This window comes from Lepidochelys olivacea (assembly GCF_965140295.1).
Source record: "Lepidochelys olivacea isolate rLepOli2 genome assembly, chromosome: 1".
NCBI lineage: Eukaryota > Metazoa > Chordata > Testudines > Cheloniidae > Lepidochelys > Lepidochelys olivacea.
In genome coordinates this window covers 245,530,770-245,552,513 of record NC_140411.1, presented here as the reverse complement: position 1 = coordinate 245,552,513, position 21,744 = coordinate 245,530,770, and the positions used below count along the sequence as shown (strand labels likewise).

Genomic DNA, 21,744 nt, shown 5'->3' with positions numbered 1-21,744 from the left:
TGGGATAGAGGTTCTTGTGTGTGGACATACCATGACCTTATGAAAGGCAAAGCTGCAAGAGAATGTTTCCTAGTCTCCTTATCATGTGGTTACCAGGCACCAATGCAATGCCAGAGAGTTGAATGGCACATTTAATGTAGTAAGTCTGATTACTGAAATTAAGCAACTCACGTTCATCTACAAAACATAGTGATGAATGGAAAATTCAGCATTTTGAGGGTTAAAATGTACAGAATATGTAATATATATATGTAACCATAACAGTTTTATTTTTAACTGGTGTGAGGACTGTGAATTTAAAGCCTAAAAGGGAGCACTCCTTGTAGCTCTTAACAAGCAACCTCATTCAAATATTTTTTTAAAAAATATTTTACTCCGAAGCTTGACTGGTTTTGGTTCACAAGTGATAGTTTAGCTATAGAGTTTTAGTAGAACTCTAAATTCCATCAGGTCTCTTGAATTTTGTAGCTACAAGCCTTCTTTTATGTAAGTGCTCAGATTTCTTCACTATAGTAGGAATGCATGTATCCTTTTTTGATTTTTTTTTTTTTTTTTTTTGAAGTGGGAATTCTACTCCCGGTATGCACTAGCACAAATTTGCAAAGGCATCTGGCAATAACCTGATCTCATGATGTTTTTCCATATACCTGTGGAGCCCTTGATATCTTACTTTGTAACAACAGATGGTAAGCTGATGTTTAATGTGTCCCCTTCCAGTCTTTTTACCAAAGCTGCTAGCAGCCAAATAATGAAGGGATGGACGTGTTCTCAATGTCCTTTTGTCAGCTAGCCAGTTACTACTTGTTTGTCTTAAATACAACAGAAGAGTTGCAGATCTCAATCTCACAGCTGTGTGTCTGTTACAGTTGCTGTGGCTGACAAATATTTATGGTCTGAGACTTCCCTTTGATGTGCCTTTAAAAAACAAAAGGGGAAATCCCTCTGAAAATATCTATATACAGAGTACATTCATTTCCTCTTTTTACAATTTAGAAGTGTACACAGGTGTATATACCATTTTCCCTTTTTGTGTTGAGAAGAGCTGATATACGTCGGAGGGACCTTTTGGTTTCTTTGAATATTGCAGAATAATGAATAATACAGTACCAAGAAAACATGTTAATAAAATACTGTTTCCCTGCACAAATTAACTCTACAGAGTGTTATCAACTGGCTGGTAATTTATGATGTCCATATTGTAGAAGCATCCTTACTTTGCTTAATGTCTTCTCTGTTCTTTCAGAAGACTGAAGAACCTTGATTAACTGGTAAGGGTAATTTCTTGACTCGTTGAAATGTTCTATTACAGTGCCCATCTTTTTGGGAGGGATGTGTGTGTTACGTGTGCATGTAAGGTATCCCACAAGAAGTGGAAATGAACTAATTGCTTAGGAGGCGTACAAAAGAATGGCACAAGCATGCAGGGCCAAAATCAGAAAGGCTAAGGCACAAAATGAGTTATACCTAACGAAGGACATTAAAGAGCCTTCTTATTGCCTTTTAACACATTTGGAGCAAAAGAATGACCAAAAAAGTATAGTCCCATTACTTAGGGCAGAAAGAGAGCTAATGACTGACGACAGCAAGAAGAACTGGGGTGCTAATATCTCTCCTGCTCCAGTCTTCACTAAAAAGGTTAATGGTGACTAAGTATTCAACACAATTAATATTAACAACAAGAGGGAAGGAATGCAAGCCAAAATAGGAAAAGAACGGTTAAAGAATAAAACTTAAACAGAAACGTTCCAAGTCTGATACAGTACTGTGTGAGAGAAAACGTCAAGTCCACACTTACCTCAACTCTTTGTGTTTTCCAAGAGAAGCAGAGGTGGGCTTCAAAGAAAGGGAAAAAACTGCTGGACTTCTGGAAACCTGTATCGGGCATCTTTGCACTCTGTGTGAAATATTCATCTTTAAGATAACTGATTTTATTTATTTATTTTTAAGACAAAGAAAATGCAATGGATCAAATCTACCTGGGTTTCAGTAATAGTGATACAGTTGCACATGGGAAATTATTAGTTAAATTGGAGAAGATAGGGATTAATATAAGAACTGAGAGGTGAAAAAGGAATTAAAGGGGAGCCTATAAGAGGTCATGCTGAAAGGTGAGCTCTCAGGCTGGAGGGAGGTTGCTAGAAGAGTTACTCAGGTCCCAATACCAATCCCTATTTTATTTTAACATTTTTATTAATGACCTTGCCACAAAAAGTGGGAGTGTGCTAATACAATTTGTGGATAACACAAAGTTGGGGAGGTATTACTAATATGGAGGAGGACCAGAATATTATTAGAAGATCTGAATGACCTTGAAAACTGTAGTGGTAGTAGAAATGGGATGAAATTTAATAGTGCATAACTTTGTACTAACAACAAGAATTTTTGCTATACGCTGGGGATTTATCAGTTGGAAGGGACAGAGAAGAAGAAAGACCTGGGTGTATTGGTTGATCACAGAATGACTGAGTTGCCAGGGTAATGCAGCTATGAAAAAAGGCTAATGCAATCTTAGGATACATCAGGTGAGTTATTTGAAACGTCATCTGGAATACTGTGTGCAGTTCTGGTCTCCTGTGTTTAAGAAAGATGAATTCATACTGGAGCAGGTACAGAGAAGGCCTACTAGGATAATCAGAAGAATGAAAACCTACCTTATGTGAGGAGACTCAGTTTGGCTTGTTCAGCCTAACCAAAGGAAGGCGGAGAGGGAGATATGATTGCTCTCCATTAGTACATCATAGGGATGAATATTAGGGGAGAGAGAGGAGTTATTCATGTTAAGCACCAGAGTTGATACAAGAACACATGGCTGTAAACTGGCCAGCAACAAATTTAGGCTTGACATTAGATGAACAATCAGAGGGGTGAAGTTCTGGAACAGCCTTCCAAGGGGAGCAGTGCAGATGAAAAACCCAACTGGCTTCAAGATTGAGTTTGTTAAATTTATGGAGCGGATGGTGTGGTGAAACTGCCCACAATGGAATGTGACTACTAGTAGCAAATATCTCTGATGGCTGGTGATGGGGAGGGCTCTGAGTTACCATATCGAATTCTTTCCCAGATGGTCTTGCCAAAATGCGCAGGGTCCAACTGACTGCCATAGTTTGGGTCAAGAAGGAATTTTCCTCCAAGTCAGATTGGCAGATACCCTTGTGTCTTTTTTGCCTTCCTCTGCAACATGGGACACAAGTCAACTGCAGGTTTAAACTAGTGTAAATGATGGACTCTCTGTAGCTCAAAGTCTTTAAATCATATTTGATTACTTCAGTAACTCAGCCAGAGGTGATGGGCCTATTACAGGAGTAGGTGGGTGGGGTTCTGTAGTCTGCAACATGCAGGATGTCAGACTAGATGATCGCTAAGGGTCCTTTCTAGCCTTAAAGTCTGAGTCTATATCAAGTATCTGCAGGATAAGTACCAAGGCCCTTAAAATATCCAAATTAAAAAAAATACCACCAAATAGAGGTTTTCATTCTGAATGCTGGGCAGCTTTATTCCTCATTGTATAAAAAGTTCATTCTTCTACTATATTTTTTTGCTTTAGGGCTTTTTTTGTATTACAAGGAAGACATATTTCTTCTCCCTTCCACTTGCATAAAATACAAAACAAAACCCTTTCATTGTAGAAGACTTCAGCAGGATTTTCAGATTGGAGAATTCAGTAGGAAAATATTTCCTCCTATTTCCCTTTTAAAAAAAAAAATTAAAAAATGGATGCCTTCAGAAATCAGAAAAACAGATCTTGAGATAAAGCACTTAAGTAAAGCATGAACAAGTCCTTACAGAAGCTTGACTTTTAAATGTTTAGTTAGCAGCTTAAGTTTGTTGGCACTTGCAAAAAATGAACTTGGAACATTTCATTATGTTTAACCCAAACAATACAACTTTACGGTGAGCAAATCAAGTGCATGACTCATCTTTTGTTGTAAGGTAGAAACATCAAGCATCAAAGGAGTACTGTTCAGAATTCTCTTATGCGATGCAATTGTTCCGGAATGGGAAAATATAATGACGTATTATAATTTTAAAAAACTGAATCTTCTCACATTATGAAGAGCAAATTAAAAACTTCAAATTGCTTTTAAAAATAAATAAATAAAAAGTTCAAGTATAGCATGTTAATATGAAGACCTAATACTTAAATTTCTTGTGCTAGTACTTGCAGAAGAACGGCCATATTTGGTCAGACCAAAGGTCTATCTAGCCCAGTATCCTGTCTTCCGACAGTGGCCAATGCCAAGTGCTTCAGCGGGAATGAACAGAACAGGTAGTCATCAAGTGATCCATCCCCTGTCACCCATTCCCAGCTTCTGGCAAACAGATGCTAGTGACACCATCCCTGGCTAATAGCCATTGATTGACTATCCTCCATGAACTTATCTAGTTCTTTCTTAAACCCTTTTATAAGCTTGGCGTTCACAACATCCACTGGCAAAGAGTTCCACAGGTTGACTGTGCGTTGTGTGAAGAAATACTTCCTTTTGTTTGTTTTTTTACACCTGCTGCCTATGAATTTCATTTGATCATTCTTTATATTTAAAAAAAAAAAGAGAAGTACTTGTGGCACCTTAGAGACTAACAAATTTGTTTGGGCATAAACTTTTGTGGCCTAAACCCCCTTTCATCGGATGCATGCAGTGGAAAATACAGTAGGAAGATATATATACACAGAGAACATGAAAAAATGAGTGTTGCCATTCCAACTGTAACAAGACCAATCCATTAAGGTGGGCTGTTATTAGCAGGAGAAGAAAAAAAACTTTTGTAGTGATAATCAGGATGGCCCATTTCAAACAGTTGACAAGAAGGTGTGAGTAACGGGGAGGGGGAGGGGGATTAACATGGGAAAACAGTTTTTACTTTGTATAATGACCCATCCACTCCCAATCTTTATTCAAGCTTAATTTAATGGCGTCCAGTTTGCAAATTAATTCCAATTCAGCAGTCTCTCGTTGGAGTCTGTGGTTTTTGGGTTTTTTTTGAGAATTGTGACTTTTAGGTCTGACATTGAGTGACCAGAGAGATTGAAGTGTTCTCCGACTTTTTTTGAACGTTCTAATTCTTCATGTCTGATTTGTGTCCATTTATTCTTTTGCATAGAGATTGTCCGGTTTGGCCAATGTACATGGCAGAGGGGCATTGTTGGCACATGGCATATATCACATTGGTAGATGTGCCGGTGAACGAGCCTCTTATGGTGTGGCTGATGTGATTAGGTCCTATGATGGTGTCCCTTGAATAGGTATGTGGACACAGTTGGCATAGGGCTTTGTTGCAAGGATAGGTTCCTGGGTTAGTGTTTTTGTTGTGTGGTGTGTGGTTGCTGTTGAGTATTTGCTTCAGGTCGGGGGGTTGTCTGTAAGCAAGGACTGGCCTGTCTCCCAAGATCTGTGAGAGTGATGGGTAGTCCTTCAAGATAGGTTGTAGATCCTTGATGATGCGTTGGAGAGTTGGGTGCTGAAGGTGACGGCTAGTGGGGTTCTGTTACTTTCTTTGTTGGGCCTGTCCTGGAGTAGGTGACTTCTGGGTACTCTTCTGGCTCTGTCAGTCTTTCTTCACTTTGCAGGTGGGTATTGTAGTTGTAAGAATGCTTAATAGAGATCTTGGAGGTGTTTGTCTGAGGGGTTGGAGCAAATGCGCTTGTATCTTAGAGCTTGGCTGTAGACAATAGATCGTGTGATGTGGTCTGGATGAATATATTTATATTGACTCTCTGACTTGAGTTGGGAATGAAGAAGGGAGGGAGATAGTGAGGTAGAGGACAGAGTTGTAATTGATTTGGTTCAATCAAAGTGACAGCAGGTCCCTCTGTTGCTATCAGGCAACAGAAATGCTACAAGTTGAGTAGATCCCTTGCATGTTGTTTAACCTACGTATCGCAGAATAGGCGGTATCCTGTTGGAGCTGCTAAAATTCAGTGAGAAACTAATGCCTTGATTTTAATTACAGTCTATCTCTGGGTTGATTATAATTGGTAGCTTACTTTATAGTGTTGTGCAATACTGAGCTTCTAGGATTTTGGTTTTGGGGACTTTTTTGTGGTGCTTTATTTTTTGTTTTTTGTTGTCACAGCTTTGATTGGCAACAGAGTGCTGTGCAGACCCTGGGAACCTGCTAACTTACTGAACTTTCCTCACAAATTAATTTTGGTGCGCTTCTGTCCATTTTCTAATATTGGCAACAGAATTCATATATCGTTGTTTCAGCTGTGATTTTTATCAAGCTCTTTTATGTAGAGGTACTGGCCAAGACTTTACGTGACTAGTGATTTTCAGTGATTCAGTTTTAGGGTGTCCAATTTGAAACACCTTGAAGAGGCTTGACTTGACTAGGGTTCAAGTACATTCCCTCCTTCTCTTCCCCATGTCCACCAGAGGTCAGATTGTCTATATAAAGAATAATAGGCACTAGCAAGAGAAATGGAATACGTTGTCTCTACATTAACATGCTGCACTTTGGCTGTTTTCTTCCCAAGATGTCTACATCCTTTACAATATGGTAAAGAAGCTACTAAATGCTGTACCAATCCACCATACTGAAAGTGTATTTCATGCTGTATAAAGAAGGGTTGGAAAAACCTCTTTCTGCCATTGAGCAGCTACTCTATTAGCTAAGGGACAGATTTTGATGCGCCTCACTCCTGCTCTTTGATATTTCTGTTTTCCAGTCCACTTCAGTGGCACTTCTCATGGAGAAAGGTGCTATTCAATGAGAAGTAATTGTGTCAGAATCTGATCCTGTATTTATGTATGTTTAGGCTAGTGAGACATGGATGGGAGGTCGGAGTAAATATGGACTAAAGATGAGCATGGACTGAGGAAAACACTGAAGAACCAATTTAAATCCCATTGGCAAAATCAGTGGGACTAAAGCAGTGGTTCTCAAACTTTTGTACTGGTGACCCCTTTCACATAGGAAGCCTCTGAGTGCAAACCCCCCACCCACCACCACCATAAATTAAAAGCACTTTTTTATGTATTTAACACCATTCTAAATGCTGGAGACAAAGCAGGGTTTGGGGTGGAGGCTGACCGCTCACGACCCCCTCTCCCCCCCGTAATAACCTTGCAACCCCCTGTGAGGTCCCAATCCCCAATTTGAGAACCCCTGGACTAAAGCATGCACTTGAAAGCTTTTCTGAAGCAGGGCTGAAGACAGCAATCCGCATCTATTTTGGGGACTTGATCAAGTATGTAAAGAATGGGAGGCTAAATCCTTTTAGCTCAATATGCAACTACTTAAATAGCATGGTGTGCTGAAAGATGTCAGGAGAATGCATTCAATAATGGTGTATGAAGCTTAAGTTAAAATTCACTTAAATCTATCACTCAAACTCTGCTTTTCAAGCTAGTACAGATGCTTATTCTTTTTGTGGCTTCAAGGATTCAGAATGCTCACAAGCTTAAGCATAGGGGTACCTCAAAGGATAAAAGAGCAGCACTTTTTTGTTGTTGGCCTTTTAATGGGACAGACTAAAGATTTGTGTCCAGATGCTGCCTGTAAGGGTACATCTTCACTGCCCACCGGATCGGTGGGCAGTGATCGATCCAGCTGGGATCCATTTATCGTGTCTAGTCTAGACATGATAAATCGACCCCCAAGCGCTCTCCTATCGACTCTTGTACTCCAGCGCCACGAGAGGTGCAGGCAGAGTCGATAGGGGAGTGGCAGCAGTCAGTTCATCACAGTAAGTTGATTTAAGTACATCAACTTCAGCTACATTATTAACTTGTGTAGCTGCTTAACCGTCTGATTACATAAATCTTTGTACTTTGGTTATACACTCCAGGATTTAGATACATGTGTCCACAGCACATTGGGTTGCCCCATTTTCCCCGTTATCCTGTGTATCTCCATTCTTCTTGCTATCTCTTCCTGCTGAAGATAAGGCAGATAGTTTTAAAATTGTTGGTAGTTGAGAGCCTAACTCCCTTATGTCCATAGGGTATGATTTTTTTAAAAACTGTTTAAGTTAGGAGTTTTGATGGTGGCAGCCAATCAAAGCAGATACTTGTAGAGTCACTCTGGTTATTTATTAGTGTACAGTGATTAGACATCCTGGATTTAACTAAGAGAGCTTGGAGCACTGGGAATTTCATAACTGAGAGCTGACTGTGGTTATGTGTCTACTTGGACAGCCTCCTTGTGCTCTTCCCGGAATAACTGAGTTTTTAGAAGAGGCAAAGAACCCCCCCCTTCCCCCCCCCCATGGACTCTTCTGCCACTAAAGAGGGAGAACTTGTGGGCAAAAGAATCGTACGCTTTTCCTATCTGGTGGTCTCCCTAACTAATTTTTCTTCCTTTGTCTGACCCTAGGAATCCCCCAGGCAACAGGTTTTCTTAAGTCCTCTATTCTATTTAATGATTAGATTCAAATAAGTGTTGGGGTTTTTTGTTTTTTTTAAGGTGTCTCAGAACTTGGGAGTGAAATAATTTAAGGTTTCTGGAGTAGAAAACCATTGCTTTACAGGTTGTAAGTGTAACCAGTATGCTGTAACTGATGGAGAGAATTAGAACCCACTGTCAACCCGAGGAACAAGAAGTTTTCTCCTAAAAACCAAAAATTCCATTCTAGATCTCTTTATTAAAAGCACTTCTCTCAGTCATCTGCAGAGGAATGTCTTTCCAAGTGATAGACAATTAGGAGAAGCGATCATTCATGAATAAGGTTGCCAACTTGCCCATTTTTCAAAACTGAACACTACAGGCCACCCCCATTGCTCACTCTCCACTCCTCTCCCTTCCCCCCCGTTGCTCACTTCTCCCCCCCCCCCCGCCCCACCCCAGAACTCAGCTGCTGCCTGCAGAGCTGGGCTGGGCTGAGCTGATGCAAAGCCTGCCTGCCTGCCCACTTCGGGCAGGGCTGGGGGACCTCAGTCCCTGGAGCAAGGGTCTGGAGAGAGCCGGGGCCCTGGGACACTGAGAAGGTGGGATGGGCTCTCATGGGAGGTGAGCCCAGCTGCCTGCTCTGCTCCTCAAATGCTGCGTGCTGTCTGGATCCCTCCTCCTCTAGCAGCAACTGTGGTTACTCTGGTAACCAGACTTTTTTGGTGTCCGGTCAGTGGTGCTGACTAAATGCTGCACAGATCCCCTTTTAGCGGACTTTCTGATCGAAAACCGGACACCTGGCAGCCCTATTCATGGACTCTTAAGTTCCTGGTGCCATAGACAATTGACCAACAAGGAGGGCAGTAGTGCGAATCTGTTTTAATTCACTTTTTGGAGCCAGTTGAATTGCATTACAGCACTGAATTACAAGACAAATTTATATTTTGGTTTTGTGGATTTGATCTGCAGTTCATTTATCTAGTGCCCAACACATGATGATCTGTGTTCTCATCTTGATTTTTATTTCTGGGGTTGCATCTTTTTTACCTGGGACATGCTACTTACCTTTAAATATTTTTCAAACAGTTTTCTATGGAAGGGTAACAAAGCATCTGCTGGGAGAGAGAACATTTCAGTTAGACATGTTGTAAAAACTTTCAGAGAAGGGCTAGGAAGGAAAGATTTTTTTTCTACTTCACATTTTTGAGTTTTGTGTATCTTTTGTTTGTTCATACATGCTTTTTGTTTTTGTTTCTGTTATGTTATATAGTCTTATACCAGTGGCTAGAAGCAGATCGCCATGTCAAGAGCTCAGATACTGCAAACAGAACCTCAGGTAAAAAGGGGGTTTAAAAATCAGAACTCCATGCCCTCTGTGCCTTTTTTTTTTTTTTTTAAATATTCTCCATCTTATAACTTCCCTTGAATCAACTCAAATTAAGGATCAAAATTAAATATTGCACCTTTAGTCTATAACTTAACTTGAATCAATGGCTATTTAAATTTTATTCTTTCCCTAAAGCTCTCTTGGCAGATATGCTTCTCTCTTAGAAGAGAAACTTAATTTCCCCTGAAGTCTAGTTGGTGGAAATCCTTTCATGTATGTATTAGGTATATTTTGTCTGCTTAGTGACAGAATCTAAACAATTCTTTTATGTGAAGTTACTATATCAATAGATACTTTATCACAGATTCCAACTCTGCCTAATATGCAGGTATAAAGCAATGTTTTTGAGTGGTGTCTTTTCCCACTAATTCCTACTACAGAGGCTCATATGGGTTGCTGGGTTTTTTTTGTTTTTTTTTTAAGATCTACATTGAAAAATGTGCTTCATTAGATTACAGGAAATAGCATGTTTGAGGTTAACAATTAAAAATTTTCCAGACAGAGTGGAGAGTCAGATGCCCTATCAAAGAGTCGCTTGTACTCACTCAACTAGGATGTTTACGTATTTCTATTAAAAATTGGAGAGCAAGTGTTGCACTGAATATACAACCCCACCTACACACAGGCATCCTGTTGAATAAATTCATTGTATATTTTTAATTTTAGTTCTAGAACTCTTTATCGTCTGCCGTAGCCCCATCTAAAACAACTGCAAAGCAATAGTCTAACAGTAACCAGAGTATTTGATGGAAGAGGTGCCCTATAAGTATTCCTGAATATTGAATGGTTAATGACATGTCCCTAAATATAACGTTAAGAAGCTATGCACTACTGTTTTCCAGCTACATCCGCTCAGTTCTAAAACCCAGCAATTAACAGCATAGTTGCTCCCTTTCCAAGCATTACTCTTCCCTGCTTCCGCCCTCCGTTCAGCATTCTGTGTACTTAACTTCTCATGTAATGTGATACAATTGTCCAGTAGACTTTGGTTCTAAAGTTCATTCTACTGGGAGATAGCACAATCATTAGGACATGCTGAACCAATTTAATGAGAAATGACAGCTAACAAAGGTTGTCAGCATGATGTGCAGTATTGTGCACGCTCCCAGTAGGTCTCTCTAAAGGAGTTAGAATATATTTTTATTTCAGTAGTCATGTTCCAGAATTTGTAATCAACTACACAGTTAAAATTCCTCAGGCTACAGGGTGTGGAATGAGGGAACTTTGCCAATTTAATATGCATCTATGTATGCCTCCTCTAGCTGTGAGAGCTAATATTTAAATGTGTTTGTTTAAAATCCCAACACTCCTTGTTTTAGTTTGTGAGCAGTCACTCCAGAAATGAGACTGATCATGGATGACAGTCTAAAAACCTTTTGCCTTTCACCCAGGTAATTTTATCCTGCACCCTAAATGGACAATAATATTTTATGTAACCGCTTCATGGAGTCTACTTAACATTCTAAAATTAAATTAACACAGTTTCGCTTTATTTAGCAGCAGCATTCATCACCTAGCCCCTCACTTGTAAATCTGAACTAAACTACATTTAGCAGAAAAAAATTAAAATTTTATTTGTTTTAAGCTAAAAATTGCAGCATTATAATTCTGATACAAGTATCACTAAGTAGAATTAAGTATCCATTTACAGTGGAACTTAATCGGACATATTATCATTTATTAAAATATGCGAGATACTATAAATATTAATCTGATGTATTAACCTAATAGTTCAAGGGCTTAATTTAGGGCTAGATGGCTAACCTTGCTAACCTTCGTCTGTGAGTTTGAAGTAAATGGAATCTGTTGTGGAATACTGTGCAATTAATAGCATCAGTATCTGGCTCCTGGTGATAAGAAGCTGGGTTCCATTTTAAAAGCCAGGCTCAAATATAGTACCTTCTGCTAATGACAGTTTAGAGATGTTCGCCTGAGAGATTCCAAAAAAATTTACATGCTCATTCGATTAAATCATAATTCACTTAGTGCCTGAAAATACTGTCAAGGTAAAGTCTCTCTCCATGCTTGGTGTGACTCAGCAGTCCAATACCACCAATGGTGGGAGTTCCTATCATAAAGAGCATTTGTATTCAGATGGGTTTCAGAGTAACAGCCGTGTTAGTCTGTATTCGCAAAAAGAAAAGGAGTACTTGTGGCACCTTAGAGACTAACAAATTTATTTGAACATAAGCTTTTGTGAGCTACAGCTCACTTCATCAGATGCTGATCCCTCCATGTTTGCCAAGAAGGTTCTGCCTGCTGTGACTTACCTTTCCCGTTTTCTTTCCAGAGTGGATTTGATTATTCTTTCTGATTCTGTCATATCATTTGGGTGGGAGTTCCTTTTTGTAGGTTGATTAAATGATGACATTTCACCCTCACAACTAAGAGCTCTATTAGAAGGCAGAATCCCAGACATGCTTCTGCTGTGCCCTCCTCAACTTAATTGAAGTTACTTATAAATGTCCTTGTTCAGTCTCTCTGGTGCCCCAGAACAGCCTTTTGTGGAGGGTGCAATGTTCTATGCTCTGCCTTGCAATTGATCAGTCAATGAAAATGATTTTGGTGTGGCTTCTTGGCTGCTTCCTTCTGTCTTTCAATTCGTGGCTAAGAAAACTGTATGTTTTTTTTGCTTTAAAAAAACAAAAACGTTATCCTAATAAATTGTAGGCATTGCAGACTTTTTTGATAAAGGTAAGTTTTATCTGTGCCATCCATTTTCCTGGGTCATATGGCCTCAAAGTCTTCGATTTCTGAACATTTCTATGGACACTGACTTTTTGAGAAACTGGGCTTTCATACACACAGATGGCTTCAAGAAGCTCAGGTTTTGGCAGCAAAAATGCTAGGCTTCTTCATCACTATCAATATGTAAACTCTATCTACTTCCTTAATAGACTGGTTAAAAAAATCCTGAGCTTTCATGATCCACTTGGTTTGGACAGAGGCAAATTAGTGTTACCCTTCTCACTAGCTTCTGATTATGTTGGACCATTGTGTGCTTCAGACTGTGGAAAGGAGAACTTAAAAAAAAAAAAAAAAAAAAACCCTGTGGTTCATTTTTGCTGTTGAGTCCTTCAGAAGTTCATGCAAATCCTCAATGACAGAATCTCTTGGTTATTTCTGAAATAAAATTGATAGCTATATTTGTTCCCATTTGTTGGGTGGTGATGGTGGCTTGGTAAACCTTTTACCACCAGAGAAGGAAAGAATATGTGGTGTTCTGGCTTTTTGAAGGAGGAGCATTCTGCGATCATACCCTCCACCTTCAATGAAGGTCCTAGTGTGGCTCTTGCCAGCTGAGGTGTTGAATGTTGCAGTTTTGGACTCAATCAGTGCCGCTGTAAGCGTTGGCCAGAATAGGATTTTATGGTGACGCTAGGTGCCTCTACAATAAAAGCTGGGTCAATTGGATAAGGACCAGAGCTCAGATCTGTCTAGTAGGGAGTGCCTGAGGGAAATGAGTATTACAGTACATACTGTATGTGTCAGATACCTTTAAGTAGATAAATAGACACACAGGAAGCCTTCTACCTGTAAAATGTCTTGATAAAATTAGGTACAAGGTGCTTCAGAAGAGCTGTGTATTGCTCTTTGTTCCAGGACTGGCAGATGTCAATGTATCAATCGTTAATTAACATAAACCTCTTAGCTACAGAATTGGGAGGTGGTGTATCTTCTGGAGATAAATCCAGCTCTGGCTCTGTTGATATGGTTAGCCATGTGTGGCCTTTTCTTGTAAGTGACAGATCCAATAGCCTTTTGAGGATGCTTCCGAGTTACTACTCGGAATCCAAGGAATTTAAATATATGGTTCTGCAAGATACAATGGATATTAAAACGGACACTTTCTGTAGCACAGATCAGGGAAACACTGTCACAGTGCAGAGAATGGGCTGAAGCTGGCAGATATCAGGACTATGTGAGGAAAAAGTAATCTGATCCTGGCTGTGTTAATAAATTGTGTGAGTATCAGTTTAATGTGGCTTCCCTTATTCACATATTTTCATCCCCATCTTCTAAAGGCTCACTCAATCAATGGCTCAAAAGTCTCTAATTCATTCTACTTGTGGCAAATTTCCTTTATAAAAACGTTTTATACTCTTTCATTGATGACTACTACAGGAAACACTCTATTAAATGTTAGACAACTTTCTCAAAAGATACAGGGACTGATCTTTGAGGTGCTATAGACCAGTAGCTCCCATTTTGAGTCAGTGGGAACTATAAACATCCAGTACCTCTGAAAATCATGTCCAAATTTTTTTTATTAAATTGGCATAATATGGTCTGTATCTTCTGAATCATTTGGAAATCCCAGTTCAGTAGGATTGCTAGTTGTTGTGACCACAGATTTATACAACTAAATAAGTTTCCATATTCATAACTAGTTTCCTCCAAGTATTACTGCTACTTGTAAGCCCAAAAGTTTCTTTCAGCTGGAACTTAATGCAACAGGAAGTTGTAAAACAGACTTCTGCTTGTGGAAAACTGCTGTGGCTCTGTCCTCCATATACCTTATCAGGACTAACAAGATGACCCAATGCAGCATCGTAACTGGGTATTTTAGCACCCGGGCCAAGCAAACATATTTGCGTCCCTCCCTATTTTTTCCCCCATCTTTTTCCGCCCCATTTTCCCGCCCCTGCAACTTTGCACCCTGAGCAGCTGCGCTACTCATCCCGCCCTGGTTACGGCCCAATAGGAGTGGGTGCCTTCCTTTCAATAGGCATAGCCAAATGCTGACCATGTGGGAGTCCATTCCTTATCAGTGAACTGAAAGCTTAAATACAAGATATCTACAGATTAGGACTAAACTCCAGGTTTGCTTAAGGTTCCTATGACACTCTGCTCCCTGGATTAGTTATTCTGCTAGCGATGTTTCCTCTCTGGTTCTTTTCTGTTTCTGAATGGAGACATTTTTCCAGGAGTTAGTTTCTTTGTATATTTTCCCCATCTTTCACTTGCTCTTCATTCTTGTCTGTCTGATGAAATGAAGCTATGTGGCTAGATGCAGCATCACCTCTGCTGGAGGTATTTAGTGCATTGGACAGATGGGATGAAGGGACCTACAAGTGGCTACAGATGTAAAAAAAGTACATTTTTCATTCTCAAGTAGTTACTGTCAAATATACTACTAAATCTCGCAAAAAGAAAAGGAGTACTTGTGACACCTTAGAGACTAACCAATTTATTTGAGCATAAGCTTTCGTGAGCTACAGCTCACTTCATCGGATGCAATAATGAGAGCCCAATGGCAGACTACCTGGCTCCAGTCAACAGCCATCACAACCTACCTCCAGAACTCTTTCCTCACCTGTAAATTTGACTGCTTCATCTGTCACACTTACATCTTCTAAGGCTTTTTGTACACAAGTGCAGTAAATGCAAAACAAAAACTCAGGTGAAAACCTTAATTTCACATTTTTCATTGGAGATCTTGTTTTTCATGGCAAACAGTCAATTTTGTTTGCCTTGAAAGTGCTAATGAAAATAATAGAGCAGTACTGATTAACTACTCAGGGTACTTAGATGCCACTCTGAGTGTACTAGAAATGCCATTTGTCTCTGGCACACTCTTAGAAATGGGAACTTTCTGTGGAATAATGCTAATCCACATTTTTAAAATCACTCTGACAGCCCTTCCCCTCTCCATGAGCCAATTATGACTCCATGATTCTCTGCCTATCCCCTGGGACCACTCCCATTGCTTTCCCTGAGAAGTCACTGTGTCAAGGGTGGGGGGAGAGGGAGTTGTAGGAGCTGGCTATGCCAACTCTATTTGCTGGAAATCCCCCATGTTGGAGGGATTTCAAGCTAGGTGTTTGTTCCTTTTGTGCCGCCAGTGTGAGGCAAATGCAGAACAGCTGCCTCTGCCCATGCGAAGTGGTTGAGTGGCGGCAGAGCTATTTGAGAGTTGGCAGCCACCCTTGGGCCAGTTTCATCAAATCTGCAAAAATTTTAAGTGGCTGCTTTGCAATCTAGAATCCTGTCTTGACATATAACTTACACCTCGAATGCTGCATGTTGAAAGAGCTTTTTATTATATGTATAATTTTTAGCTACTTTCCCTTTTAACATTATTTCTTTAAGCTGATTCTACACCATTGTTTTAAGATAGGTCATTAAGTAGTTAATATTTTAACCCCAGTTCTGTTCTGGAGATTCATGTATGGGCTGTCTTAATTATTTAAACATGTTTCTTTCCTTGATCCATCTTAAAGGTTCCTTGTACCCTTATTCTTTTTGTTAATTAAATTTCTCTTAGTCTGAGAGAGGCTCCTTAGTATGAATCTTAGCTCTGGTCTACACTACGAGTTTAGGTCAAATTTAGCAGCATTAGATCTATTTAACCCTGCACCCGTCTGCACGACAAAGCCATTTTTGTCAACTTAAAGGGCTCTTAAAATCTATTTCCGTACTCCTCCCTGGTGAGGGGATTAGCGCTGAAATTGACATCACCGGGTCGAATTTGGGGTCGTGTGGATGCAATTTGATGGTATTGACAGAGCCTCTGAGCCATCCCAGAGTGCTCCATTGTGACCGCTCTGGACAGCACTTTCAACTCAGATGCACTAGCCAGGTACACAGGAAAAGCACTGGGAACTTTTGAATTTCATTTCGAAATTGGCCAGTGCGGCAAACTCCTCAGCAGAGGTAACTGTGCAGAGCTCATAGCACAGGTGACCGTGTGGTCCCAGAATCACAAAAGAGCTCCAGCATGGACCAAACGGGAGGTACTGGATCTGATCGCTGTATGGGGAGACGAATCCGTGCTATCAGAACTCCGTTCCAAAAGATGAAATGCCAATACATTTGAAAAAATATCCAAGGGCATGATGGACAGAGGCTAGAACAGGGACTTGCAGCAGTGCCACGTGAAAATTAAGGAGCTCAGGCAAGCCAACCAAAAAACCAAAGAGGCAAACGGCCACTCCAGGTCAGAGCCCCAGATATGCCACTTCTATGGTGAGCTGCATGTAATTGTAGGGGTTGTCCCTACCACTACCCCACCCCTGTCCGTGGACACCTGCAAGGGGGGAGTCTCACACAATAGGGATGAGGATTTTGGGGACAAGGAAGAGGAGGAGGATAGTGCACAACAGGCAAGCGGAGAAAATTCTCCAACAGCCAGGAGCTGTTTATCACCCTGGAGCCAATACCCTCCCAACCCTTCCAAGGCGGGCTCCTGGACCATGAAGCTGGAGAAGGCACCTCTGGTGAGTGTACCTTTTAAAATACTATACATGGTTTAAAAGCAAGCGTGTTTAATGATTAATTTGCCCTGAAGACTTGGATGCATTCGTGGTCAGTACAGCTACTGGAAAAGTCTGTTAACATGTCTGAGGATAGAGTGGAAATCCTCCAGGGACACTGTTAAGGGGACATTCAGAGGTGGCCATTCCTGCTGGGCTGTTTGCCTCTGGCTGAAAAGAAATCATCCCCGCTTTTAGCTGTGCAGTGGGAGGGGCCCATTCACACTGAGCTGTTCGCATTTGGCTGGCAGGGATCTTCCCTGATACTAGTCATGCAGTGGGAGGAAGAGGTGAAGCAATCATCCCAGAGAATTGGGTGGGGAGTAGGGGCGGGCATTAGTTGGGTTTGTGCTGCACGTTAACCTGAAAACCGCAGCCCTTCCTTTTAAATGGCCAACCCAATGGGTGCTTGGTATGGGAAAGGAGGGCACTGCTGTCTGAAACCATTCTGACATGTTATAAAGATTGAAGAAGCTGAAAGACTGTGGCTTACCATGGCTGCCTGCAAACTGAATTCTGTTGCCCAGCCCAGAACCAAACTGGCAGGCCCTCCATATAAGAGGCAAAATGCGACCTTATACCGAAAGCACACTTGCTATGTAATGTTAACAGCTTGGTTCACTGTGAAAGTCTACCCATTGTTCTCTAAAATGTCTTTTTTTTTTTAAATACTACTCTCTCTTTTTTCCCCTCCCGCAGCTGTAATTGTTTTAACGCTCCCCCTATCATCTCCGTCCCAGAGGCTAGCGCAGATAAGAAAGCGAAAAAACCGCACTCACGATGAAGTGCTCTCTGAGCTCATGCAGTCCTCCCGCATTGAAAGAGCTCAGCAGAATGTGTGGAGGCAGACAATTGCAAAGTCCAGGAAAGCAGAAAATGAACACGAGGACAGGACGGACGAGCAAGATGAGAGGTGGTGGCAGCATGATGAGAGGAGGCAGGATGCAATGCTGAGGCTACTGGGGGATCAAACTGATATGCTCTGGCGTCTGGTGAAGCTGCATGAAAGGCAGCAGGAGCACAGACCACTGCTGCAGCCTCTGTGTAACCACGCGCCCTCCTCCCCAAGTTCCATAGCCTCCTCACCCAGATGCCCAAGAACGCGGGGTGGGGGCCCTCCGGGCACCCAACCACTCCACCCCAGAGGACTGCCCAAGCAACAGAAGGCTGGCATTCAATAAGTTTTGAAGTGCAGTGTGGCCTTGTCCTTCCCTCCTCCCCTCATCCACCACCCCACCCAGTGCTTCCTTCCTCCCCCACCCCTCCCAGGCTCCCAGGAATTAATAAAGAATGCATGGTTTTGAAACAACAATGACTTTATTGCCCCTGCAAGCGGTGATCGAAGGGGCTGCGTGTAATCAGCGGCCAGGTGATTTGCCTCAACCTCTCACCCCACCATAAACATCTCCCCCTTACTCTCTCAAAGATTGTGGAGCACCCAGCAAGCAGCAATGGGAATGTTGGTTTCGCTGAGGTCTAACCAAGTCTGTAAACTGTGCCAGCGACCCTTTAAACGTCCAAATGCACACTCCACCACCAGTCTGCACTTGCTCAGCCTATAGTTGAACAGCTCCTGACTACTGTCCAGGGTGCCTGTGTACGGCTTCATGAGCCAGGGCATTAAGGGGTAGGCTGGGTCCCCAAGGATCACTATAGGTATTTCAACATCCCCAACAGTTATTTTCTGGTCTGGGAAGTAAATCCCTTCCTGCAGCCGTTCAAACAGACCAGAGTTCCTGAAGACGCGAGCATCATGTACCTTTCCCGGCCATCCCATGTTGATGTTGGTGAAACGTCCCTTGTGATCCACCACTGCTTGTAGCACCATTGAAAAGTACCCTTGTGGTTTACATACTGGCTGCCAAGGTGGTCTGGTCCCAAGACAGGGATATGTGTTCCGTCTATCACCCCGCCACAGTTAGGGAATCCCATTGCAGCAAAGCCATCCACTATGACCTGCATGTTTTCCAGAGTCACTACCCTTGATAGCAGCAGCTCAATGATTGCGTTGGCTACATGGATCACAGCAGCCTCCACAGTAGATTTGCCCACTCCAAATTGATTCCCAACTGACCGGTAGCTGTCTGGCATTGCAAGCTTCCAGAGGGCTATCGCCACTTGTTTGTGAACTGTGAGGGCTGCTCTCATCTTGGTATTCTGGCGCTTCAGGGCGGGGGAAAGCAAGTCACAAAGTTCCATGAAAGTGCCCTTACGCATGCGAAAGTTTCGCAGCCACTGGGAATTATCCCAGACCCGCAACACTATGCAGGACCACCAGTCTGTGCTTGTTTCCCGGGTCCAGGATTGGCATTCCACTGCATGAACCTGCCCCATTGCCGCCAGGATGTCCAAATTGCCGGGGCCTGTACTTTGAGAGAAGTCTTTGTCCATGTCCTCATCACTCTCATCACCATGCTGCCGTCACCTCCTCGCCTGCTTTTGCAGGTTCTGGTTCTGCACATACTGCAGGATAATGCACGAGGTGTTTACAATGCTCATAACTGCTGCGGTGATCCGAGTGGGCTCCATGCTTGCCGTGGTATTGCGTCTGCAGGAGAGCAGAGTTGCAGCGGTAGCAGTGGCTGATGACAGATGCCACGAAAACAGATATTTATAGAGAACGACGAGAGGACCTGCAAGGTGGATTCAGGAGAGCGGAGTTGCAGCAGAAGCAGTGGAGGACGACGGTTAGCACTGCACACATTTCCCGCGGAGGAACACATGTACCCGGGAGCTCATGACAGACCACATGGAAAAATTTGCTATTGAGACAATAGCAGCAGAACAGAGTTGCAGCAAAAGCGGTGGATGACGATGTTAGCAGTCCTACTACACCATCTGCTGAAAGTAGTATGGTGCCCGCACGGAAAAAAGGCACAAAATGATTGTCTGCTGTTGCTTTCATGGAGGGAGGGGCAACTGATGACATCTACCCAAAACCACCCACTATAATGTTTTTGCCCCATCAGGCATTGGGAGCTTAACCCAGAATTCCAGTGGGTGGCAGAGACTGCTGGAACTGTGGGATAGCTACCCACAGTGCACCACTCTGCAAGTCGATGCTAGCCACGGTAGTGAGGATCCACTCCATTGATTTAATGCGCTTAGTGTGGACATACGCAATAGACTGTGTAAAATTTCTAAAAATCGACTTCTGTAAGATTCACCTAATTTCATAGTGTATACATACCCTTAAATACCTATCTTCAGAGAATCGCTTTATGTAAATAGTTCTCTGAATGTCAAAATATCCCAGGACAAATACTGGTTGTCAAGTATACCTTGGAAAATGTGCACTCTGCTGCTTCATAGTGATTGCAAAGGACCAAATGGAGTTTATTTGGGGGGTGGGGAGAGTGTTCATACAGATTATATGCCTCAAGGTGTACAGGGTGCAGACCTGATTATTGTTGTGCCAGAAAGCTTTGAGCTGAATGTAACTCTTTAGCTGTTCATGGGAATCTTTTACCTGGGTAACATCTCATCCTCTCTGATAATGAATTTGAGCACCCAAGTCTTAAATCTAGATTATACTATCACAGTCCACAATGCCTTTGGAAAAGTCTAAGTGAAAGTAAGTAACTCCGTGTTTTCATTGCTCTTGTAGGAATAGATAGTCTCCAGTAGAGCTGGCTGAAATTAAAAAAAAATTTTCGTCCAAAAAATTTACATTTTTCCAAAACCAAACTTTTTTTATGGAAAAACATACTGTGCATTTCCCCCCATATTTAAAAACAAACTTACAAAAACAGGTTTTTGTGAAACAAAACATTTAACTTTCAGTAACTTTTTGATATTTTTGATAAATATTTTGAAAATATTGAAAAACTTCAAGATGAGTCTGTTTTTGAAGGCTTTGGAATTTAAACAACTTAAAAACCTATACTTTTTTCATTTTTCTTTCAGCCCTTGTCTCCCAGATAAGAGATTAAATAAAATATTTACCTCAATATCAAATGTTGAATGTTCATAGAATCCTAAAAATGTAGGGCTGGAAGGAACCTTGAGAAGCCATCAAATCCAGCCCCTTGTGCTGAGGCAGGACCAAATAAAGCTAGACCATCCCTGACAGGTGTTTGTCAAACCTGTTCTTAAAAACGTCCAATAATGGGGATTCCACAACCTCCCTTGGAAATGTATTCGAGGACTTAACTGTTCTTTATAATTAGAAAGCTTTTCCTAGTATATAACCTAAATCTTGCTTGCTGCAGATTATAAACCTATTACTTGTTGTCCTGCCTTCAGGGGACACAGAACAACTGATCACTGTCTTCTTTATAATAGCCCTTAACATATTTGAAGACTGTTTATCAGGTTCCTCCTCAGTCGTCTTTTCTCAAACTAAATGTGTCCAGTTTTTTTAACCTTTTTTTCGTAGGTCAGGTTTTTGAAATGGTTTTTATAATTTTTGTTGCTCCCCTCTGGGCTGTCTCCAGTTTATCCACACCTATCCAGAATTGGTCACAGTATTCCCGCTGAGGTCTCACCAGTGGCGAGTAGAGCAGGACAACTACCTCTTGTCTTACATGTGATATCCCTGTTAATACACCCCAGAATGATATTAACCTTTTTCACAATGGCATCACATTGTTGACACACATTCAGTTTGTGATCCACTATAACCCCCAGATCCTTTTCAGCAGTACTACCACCTAGCCTAGGGGTTGGCAACCTTTGGCACCCAGCCTGTCAGGGTAAAGCCGCTGGCAGGTCGGGCCAGTTTGTTTATCTGGAGCTTCCACAGGCACGGAGCCCTGCTGCTCCCACTGGCCA

General features: G+C 41.7%; 1 protein-coding gene across 5 annotated transcripts in view; it reads left to right on the top strand.

The window, feature by feature from the left end:
* Positions 1-21,744, top strand: part of DENND5B (DENN domain containing 5B) — a 163,085-nt gene that overhangs the window by 58,258 nt on the left and 83,083 nt on the right. For 4 of the 5 annotated variants that reach the window (XM_084617286.1, XM_084617289.1, XM_084617288.1 and 1 more), the window contains exon 2: positions 9,599-9,664. The exons of the other annotated variant lie outside the window; for it this stretch is intronic. In XM_084617286.1, the coding sequence (XP_084473412.1) occupies positions 9,599-9,664 (66 nt within the window). The remainder of the gene's footprint in view (positions 1-9,598; positions 9,665-21,744) is intronic. 5 annotated transcript variants of the gene reach the window in all.